This window comes from Morchella importuna (assembly GCF_003444635.1).
Source record: "Morchella importuna strain M04M26 chromosome Unknown Morimp01GS026, whole genome shotgun sequence".
Taxonomy (NCBI): domain Eukaryota; kingdom Fungi; phylum Ascomycota; class Pezizomycetes; order Pezizales; family Morchellaceae; genus Morchella; species Morchella importuna.
In genome coordinates this window covers 476,381-485,508 of record NW_025763423.1, presented here as the reverse complement: position 1 = coordinate 485,508, position 9,128 = coordinate 476,381, and the positions used below count along the sequence as shown (strand labels likewise).

Genomic DNA, 9,128 nt, shown 5'->3' with positions numbered 1-9,128 from the left:
TCTATTCTATCGACAAAACAATGAACGCTGTTGGAACAATAGTAAGAAGGCAGTTTGGATTGAATGATACTCTAGTGGCGCGAGGGTGAATGGCGGGACGAATGGCGGAAGAAATAGATGAAACTGGGGAAGAAGCGGAAAGTTCGAAGATTATGTATGTATTCCAGAGTACGACGAGTAGTAGTAGTGTATGTAAGTAGTATGCTTATGCCGTTGGGGACGTAAAAACACACACACACACACACACAACCACACACACAAGCAAGCAACTGCAGCAGCGAAACACAAGACTGTGACGTGAGAGACCGGGGGGATGTAGGTCGGGGGGCCCGGGAGGGAGTGGCCTTGTGCTTTGGTGCTTTGGTGCTTTGATATTAACTGGGGTTGTGGTAATAAAATGGGGTCCAGTTAGTGGGGGAGAGTGACAACTATTGGTGGTTGTGCTGCACAGGAAGAGACTTGGGACTACACTTGATGGCGCAGGACAGATTTCTGGGCAGGACGAGTGACGAACCAGGTTGGCCGACAACGTCGACCAACAGCAACTTTGACTGGATAAAGGTAAAGATTGAATGGATGGATGGATAGGTACTCTATGTGGATGCGGAGGAGTTGGCGAGGCAGGAGTTGCAGAAACAGCAGCAGGTAAGCGCACACCCCACTGACTGGTTCACTGGTAAAAACGGTGGGCGTGTAGAACGTTTCCTGGGTCCTTCTCAATATCTAATTCTTCTTCCCGTTTTGTCTTCCTTTACCAGTCTATCTCCCATTCTCAATTATCGTCTTTCCGTTATTGTAGGCACATATTCTAACTCGTAGCTATCACTGCTGCTCGGCCTCAATGCCTCTCTCGTTACTCTGACGCTGTCGCTCGGTCTCTCACTCGATCTCGTCTGCTTCTCGCGGCAGGAATGAGGTGTCGCTGCAGAAAGCGCACGCGCTAGCTCATGTGCGGTTAGTTTACCTACGGTTTCCTCTCAGCCTCAGAATCTGCCTAGCCACCACCCATCACACAAACACATCCCCACGCGGTTTTCAGCCTCATGCCCCTCGGCGGTGAAACGTTCAGCCACACCTCGTTTTTTTTTTCCCTAAATTTTTTTTACCGACTGTCCATGCCCAGACATTTCTTGACTGCTTTTTTCTTTTTCGCCCTTCCCCTTCACTCTCTCAAATCTTCCTCTCGTGTTGGTATCTTTTCTCTTTCTTCTCTTCTCCCACTCCTACCCCGCAATGCCAACAGAAGAACCCCTTGAACTCCTACAAACAGCAGCAGGAGCAGAGAAAGGGAGAAACATCCATGACGTGGTCAAGGCTTCCACCGCCTCTCTTTCCTCGCCGTCTGGTGGTGTGGTAGAAGATGATGACGCCGAATTGTCGGATGAAACCATCAACCGCTTTCTCCGCGAGGCCGAGGAAAGAATGAGAGTCTCGTCTGCACTCTTGAATTCATCCACAGTCGTTAACAAAATCTCTATGACGAAGTATGCACATCCTTTCCTTTAATCACCTTTCCCTTTCGAATTATCTTTTCCCCTGTGTGTGTGTGGGAGGCGGTGTGCCCCGCCATGCATTATTTGGTTGTTTCCCTTAAATAAACTACTGCGGGCTGATACGTGTACCTGCACTAGATTCCCTAAGCTCGACCCTGGCTCTGCTTTGGCAAACGCACCCATCAAATCCCAGGGTTCTGTTTCTAGAATATCGGATCCTTCTATGCTGGTATCCTCATCTGATCGCGAGCTGGCGGACACCTCAGCAGCTGCAGGGGGGATTTCGCGTGTGGATCGAGCTGCATCCAAGAAGACCAAAGAAGTTTGTCGCCTTTTTCTTACTTCCATTGATTTTTTTACTTTCACCCTTATGTTTCGGATTTGCCTATGAGGAAAAATTCCCATTTAGACCCTGAGCGAAATCAGGCCCCGTCTTGGGTGCCTGTCTTGCACATCCTGATGTCTTTTACATCATAGTTACTCTGAGGCTCCACTCCGAAACACCTGTTTTGCTTTTGTTTTCGCGTCCTATCGCGTCTCTTCGGTGATTTTTGTTCAATGAGGACTAACAAAATGCCAGGATAAGGAAAAAACTGCCGGAGCAAACTGGTTCGATATGCCAAGGACAGACCTGACTCCACAGCTCAAGCGAGACCTACAGCTCATCAAGATGCGTAATGTCTTAGACCCGCACCGTCATTACAAAAAGGATAATACTGCTCTTCCAGAGTATTCTCAGGTCGGAACGATCATTGAGGGCAACACAGAGTTCTTTTCCTCGAGGATCACTAAGAAGGACAGAAAACGGACCATTGCAGAGGAACTCATGGCTGATGAAGGGAACCGCAAAAGGTTCAAAAAAAAATACGAAGAGATCACAAGCAGCAAAAGGAGCGGCAAGAAAGAGTTTTACAGAAAGCTCCTTGCGCAGAGGGGCAGCTCAAAAATTTAATATGCGCTCTTTTTGCTGCATACCCACTATACTTAATATCTTCACTGCTTTACTGTATATTACTAGGGATCCGGAGTTTGGGCGATAATATAAGTTGCAGTTTTTTTTGTGGGCATATTTAAATTGATAGCTCAGCTTGCTTTGTTTGTTATCTTATCTTTGACCCTTGTGATTCTCTCGGTAGAGATATGTAGATGACTTAGGTACCCGGCCATCGATGTGGTCGCTGTCAATTACAATGTTATTATCAAGGGTCTCCCGGCTAAAAATATGATATGTGCCGCCCACATGGGATCGTTTTACTGCCAGCGTCAGGGTCCGATTAGATTTGGTCTGTGCACGATTACAACATCACTCAGTATTCCTACACAGCCGATCACCGTCATATATTATTGCTTACCCACTGAACCAGGGTATAAGCTCATCCTCCACCTATCAAAAAATTCAACGTAGTTTACGCAGACAGGTAACCAGGTAGTCATTGTTCTAGAATATTGATGATACTATTTATGCGTTCCTGCCAGCTTTACAAATTGTCGTGTGTAAAAACAGCTGGAGGATCATAGGGGCAGAACCCAAGGCAGAATCGACCGCCCCAATTTATAAACGCGATATACAATTATAAGAAAGAAGAAGTTTGAGACAACAGCAAGGACTCGCCTATGCAAGGCCTGCCGGGGGAGCTATGGCGAAGAGGAAAGAATATTGGGATCGAGATATGTTTGGAGTAATCAATGCGCCCCTTGGCAAAACCTCTTGTAGAGAATGTGAGTTCTTTAAGGGTCAGTAATATTGTAAGTAGCAATAGGGTTAAGGGTTAATATTTACTTTGCATTGTATTTAGCTAAGCCTAGTTGGTATTCGTACAATACATGTAGCTACTACATGGATGATAGGGAAACACTGCTGAACGACAACGTTTTCCCACTGGTAGGTCGCATAGCAACGGGCGGGAAACATGTTATCGATGAAACCAGCTAGCTGTGCAAAAACAGACTGGGTTACTCGTGGGACCGTGCAGGGATTTGTATTGGAATTCTGGGTGGTGAATTTAATGTACCCAACCTCACTGATAGTTTAGGTAATATTGCAATCAAAAGAGAGGGACCCTACTCACTCATGGTATTTTTATTCTCTTTAGTCCAAGTTAAATATCTGGCGTGATCTTGACTGACAGGATTCCCGATCAAAATTATGATTTGCATTTTGATATGTTATGGACAGCAACACAGGCCGGCTAAAGGTACTTACTATACAGTCTCTCAAATATACCCAATATATAACTGAAATGAATGCATTTGCAGTAGATGAGAATTTTAAACGTCCTTGATAATCAAAGGTAGCTTTGTTATAGCTACTTATAATGAGAATCTGCGGCATACCATTGTCTCTTTACCACCTCCATACTGCTGACTCTTACTGAGTCATCATTACACCCCAAAGACTCTATGTGGATAGCAATAAATGTTTTGTTTATATCAGATGTTTCTTGGAACATTAGGGAAAGATACGGGGCTTCACCGGCCCTATATATACTAACCTATACATAGTCCCGATAATTCCGGCTGACAATCTTAAAGATTTACAGTTCCTCCAGAGAAAGGGTCAGGTGAATATATCATGTGAGCGCTGAATTGATATTATAAGGGGGCCTCGCAGTATTTTCTGAAGCTCTATTACAATTATCTTCTTTTATAGCTATATAGAGACGGCATCACCTTAATCTCGTCAAATTTTAGGTGGAAACATGTTTTGGATCTGTCATGAAATTTATAATTTGTTGTACATCTACCGGAGGTATGTATGGGGCACTGTCGTTAATGTGTATCACCTATAAAGATCAATATAGCACCGAAATGCCGCTATATTCGGGGATACTCGGGTTGAATAGAAGATAGGTCCCACGGCATTCGTGAATAACCGCTTTGGTTTCATACGGATAAGATTGCGACATATTACCATTTAGAACCGGAATTTTAACGAAAAAACTGGTGGTGCCGGTTAACTATTATAAGTTTAAATAACTGTGTTCAAGACATTCGCCAAATAAGGATACTAACTGCAACAGAGTCAATTAAGTGAAACATGCATATATGCCCAAGGAACTTGATCGAATTCGCTTCCCACAGATTTAATCATTTACCAAACATGGTAGAATAAAGACATATACATGCCATAGTCTATGACTGCATGCAGAGTTTTGTACCTAGAAACAATAATATAAAACTACATGAATTAAAAAAAAAAAAAAAAAAAGGTGGACGTTTATCTAACTAAGATTGCACATTCTGTTTCTGGCGATACCTATTCAGAGGAGGCTCGAAACAGGGTGTCTGGCAACAAAGTTGCATGTAGGTACTAGTGATTCTGGTTTTAAAAACAGCTAGTAGTTAGACTCCGTTTACCTATCTGGGCACATGCATACTTGTATGTCGGCCAAGACCGAATTCCGGCGTCTAGTAGCTGAAGATCCGCACAGTCGGCAATCTTTACGAGCAAGGCACAAATGATCGTGAGAAAATCAGCGGGATGTCTAGTAAATCAGTCAATCATTTGCAGCATTTTGAGGGCTAGGTGCGGGGGAAATGTTGGTTCGCTCATCGCGACCGTACCAAGCTAGCTGAGTATGTAGGGGTCGATCATAAACCATCCGCATTGCATCTAAGATGTTTATCTGCAGGTTCTCATATGTTTAGAGTTCCCCGGTTTAAGTACAGGTAGCCATTTGGGTCGGTAGATACATGTATGTATTTGCTCATGTGGCCACGGCACCTAGCTCCAGGTACCTCTAGCTAGCTCCGCCTGCAAAGATGATTGTAAAGGGAAATCTTTTAGGACACATCTCACAATGTCATGATACTACACTTGGAAAGACTGCCGAGTACCCTAAATATTTGGTGCGGGGTTTAAGGTTTCACTCAGGGCTTAGTAAATTTCGCTACATGCTATTGAGCCTGAAATTTGTATTTAAAGGCCTAAATTCTCAAGTTGAGTCTGAGTAGTTTCAATAACGGGAACTACTCGAATCAATAGCCATGTCTGGAGGAACTGCTACTTCACCTGTACGTTTGATAATATGTGTTGACGGGACCTGGGATACGTCCGAGGGCTCTTACGATGCAATTAAAGGTATGTACCAAGGTTCTAGTCATATATATTGATTGATCGTGATCATGATGTTGCTGGTAAATGCTAATTTCTATCCTTAACTATATTTATAGGTGCTTTAAGCGGAGCTGCGGACAATGTAAAGTCAATCAATGATATGGTAAAAAGTGGAGCCGTTGGGGACACATCCGGCAAGACTTATGACCAGGTAGGAAACAGGATATATTATGTTCTTCGGTATACACGAATTTGATAAACTAATTTGAGTATTCTAATCATTTCAGCGTGCACATTATTTTCAGGGAGTTGGGACCGAGGAGAGTGCCAGGCCGGCCAACGTCGATTACCCTGGAATGCACTTGGTTGTAAGAGCAACTTCCACCTTCCAAGGAGCAACTGGAGAAGGTATCCATCAAATTAGCCTCTTCTGAAGCATTCACTCGGGATATAAACTTAACCAACGGATATATAGGCTACCTGGATATCCTTAAAAAGGCTTACAAGGTGAGCTAGATCCTAGAAGATTTAACTGTCTTGGAAATAAATATCTGATATAGAAACCTAGGTCTGTTGTTCAGAGCTACAACAATGGGAGAATGATGAGATATTTATGTTTGGTTTCAGTCGTGGAGCTTGTAAGAAAAAAAGAAAAGAAAAAAGCCAAAGCCTTGGTATAAATAAGACGAAATCTGACGGCCCGCTTCACAGTTATTGTCCGTGCACTTGCATCCTTCCTACAATATGTTGGAGTGATTAAACCAGAACATATGAAAACGGATGCGGATTTTGATACTCGGTTTTATGATCTCATAAGAAAGTATTATGAGCTTACAAAAAAGGTGCAGCTTCTGGGTCTGGTAAGTAGTGCTTTGAATCCGCGTTTGATGAATATTTGAGTTGTATTTTTTCTTCGTTTACTAATATGAGCATGAATATGTAGTCTGATCGTCCTAAATATTTAACGTAAGCAAATATAAATATCGACATTCTTTCACAAATCTTAACTAACTTAAGTTATAAAGATCTTACTGCCAACCATCTCCTCGCGTTCGGTTTATCGGAGTTTTCGATACCGTCAAAGCCGTATTTCAACTTCCAGTTCACAACACACTTAAGAACGGTGTCCCAATAATCGATTTCGAGCAAGATGCGCCTCACCTTGTTGACCATTTCCGGCATGCACTAGCATTGAATGAGGGAAGACCTCTTTTTAGCCCAACCCTTTGGAAATCTGAAGTGAAGTTGGCAGGCAGCAGTTATGAAGAAGCCTGGTTTTTAGGTTTTCATCATGATATTGGAGGAGGCTCTGAGCGTCAAGGTTTAGGCCTGTGGCCCTTGCAATGGATGTTGCGCGCTGCAATGGACAAAGGGTTGGTACTCGACACCGAGAAGGAACGATATAACGTCCTTTTCTCGGGAGAAGGGAATGTCTTTGAGTCAGCCCATGCCTCAGAAATGGCAATGAAGATGACAGACATGATACACTATCATACATCTAAGGTTGGTGAGATGTTTAAACTGTATCTGAACGAATCTAGCTGGGGGCTTTTGGACACGCCTCGAAATTACCTAGAGTACCTTACAAAAGCGCCGTATGTCCAACACACCAAGGCCAGAGTATTTTTACACCCGTCAACATACTTGGTCTTTGACATCAGTTTGTCTCTTCGCATTCAACTCTACGAGTGGAGGTTCTTCCGGAATTTTATCCGGGATAGGTACTTGGTAATTCCAGAGAATGTGTTGCCATGGTGGGAAAACCAAGCGGTAGAAAGTATTCTGAAAGAAGCTTCTTCTGTTGAACACATGCGCCTTTTGATTTATGGTCGACCGGCAATTGGAAAATCCTCTCTTATTAGCAGAACCTTTGGAAAGTGGGTCAAGTCAGACCCTAGTTCGGGAGCAGCACCAGCGGTTGGAGCAGTGGTAGGAACTCTCTTGATCTCTAAAGGCCATATATCCATACTTATAGTCTACTAGGTTTCGGAGATTGATAAATCCATTTGTTCGGATATTGGGACGCCAATATCGATTCCCGAAAACGACCTGGTTCGTGTGCATTACTCAGATGGCTTTGGACCTGGTGGTAGCGATAGCTTTGAAGTCGTCGAGCAGTTCTTAACCCAATACCGGGGAAGAACAAATCCAGAGGACAAGCTTCATGCTATCTGGTAAGTAGACAATTTCCACATAAATGTCAATTCAAGAGTTTATCTTACAGATAAATATTTAGGTACTGTATCGATTGCACTGAGGACAAAACTAATGCTTCGGAGAAGGCATTCTTCAATTTGGACTTTGGGGAGATTCCGGTAGTTGTCGTTCTAATGAAAGAAGAAGAGTTGAAAACCAAGATTCGCAAAGAATTGTCTGGAAGGCGTGCAGCCGATGAGAAGCAGGTTGAGGAGCGCTTCAACCAAATAATTGAGAAGAAAAAGGCAGAGCTGGCGAAACTCTCTCCTCGGAGCTGGGTATCTATTGGAAGCAGTAAGTTTTTGGCCTAGACTTTTCGTAATTGATATCAATATCTAAAATCCGCTTTGTAGGTGTCAACACAATCAAGATACTTCTTTCAGAAACATCTCGAAACCTTGTCGATACAGCTGCTCAACTCACTCAACTCAAAGCCCAGAGAGTTTCAGTTAAACCCAAGGTTGCTCTGGCTACCGCTGAAAGTATTCGCGCCTATGCGATTTGGAAAAAGTCCAAGTTTGATGGAGAAAAGATCGACTTTCTCCGCAATGCCAAAGATGAACCAAAACTCTCTCGGCTGCTCATGAGGCCAGTTCTTGACAGTTTCAACATGCGTTTCCCCGGCGATGATGCTCTGATCCAGTCCCTACTCAGTAAATCATGGCGGGACCTTGACAGCTACCCAGCAAACTTGTGGGATAAGAACATCCCGGGTGATTTGATTTTAATGTGTATGCTTGATACTATCATTATTATGGCTCGTGCTTTCAACCATACCCAGATCCGTCAACCGTTAGGCGCAATTGCTCAACCCTTGAATACAATCGCTCTCCAGCTTGCCTGTACATGGTATACACTTGTCACCCTTAACAAACAGAAAGCGATGCATTCAAGGATCAAATCTATGCTCTCCGAGAAAGACTGGTCGCCAAAAGACATCTCAATGGGAAGCTTGCAGATGAAAGTGATAGAAGCTGTTGAGGTTGGATTGGAGAGCGCAGAAACATTTTTGGAGGACATAGGAACTGGAGCGCTCGATGGCGTTAAAAAGGTGGTCGGAGGGATTGGATCTCGCATTCCTCTCTTTTCATAAGTCGTCCTGGGATTTTTTGTTGGCTACGCTTTGTTTAATTTATTCCTTGTTTTACACTGAATTTGATAACCTTATGACATGGATTGGCTCGTCTGTAGACCCCCCATAAAACAATTGAAAAAAGACTATCGCAGGTTACTACATGTACTCATTTAGATAGTCACGCCTTTGTAATGGTTTCATCCATAACAATACTCCTTCTGTTGTTACTACGGAATCTTCTTGGGTGGCATTGGTATACTGCATGGATAACTCCCCAATGGAAATAAATAGTGATAAATTCTGTATT

The 9,128-nt window shown here is 43.4% G+C and overlaps 2 protein-coding genes across 2 annotated transcripts; both read left to right on the top strand.

Moving 5' to 3' along the window:
* Positions 1-1,233: 1,233 nt before the first annotated feature.
* Positions 1,234-2,445, top strand: LAJ45_07875 (uncharacterized protein; the record flags this gene model as incomplete). The annotated part of the gene is made up of 3 exons (XM_046117430.1): positions 1,234-1,484; positions 1,632-1,815; positions 2,074-2,445. 3 exons carry the CDS (start codon positions 1,234-1,236, stop codon positions 2,443-2,445), a joined length of 807 nt encoding a protein of 268 aa, XP_045969415.1.
* A 3,035-nt stretch (positions 2,446-5,480) lies between these two features.
* LAJ45_07874 (uncharacterized protein) lies at positions 5,481-8,839 on the top strand (the record flags this gene model as incomplete). The annotated part of the gene is made up of 11 exons (XM_046117429.1): positions 5,481-5,574; positions 5,667-5,761; positions 5,838-5,958; positions 6,026-6,057; positions 6,119-6,188; positions 6,262-6,410; positions 6,494-6,516; positions 6,576-7,479; positions 7,534-7,724; positions 7,787-8,040; positions 8,100-8,839. The coding sequence occupies 11 exons, from the start codon at positions 5,481-5,483 to the stop codon at positions 8,837-8,839; spliced, it is 2,673 nt and encodes an 890-aa protein (XP_045969414.1).
* Positions 8,840-9,128: the final 289 nt, after the last annotated feature.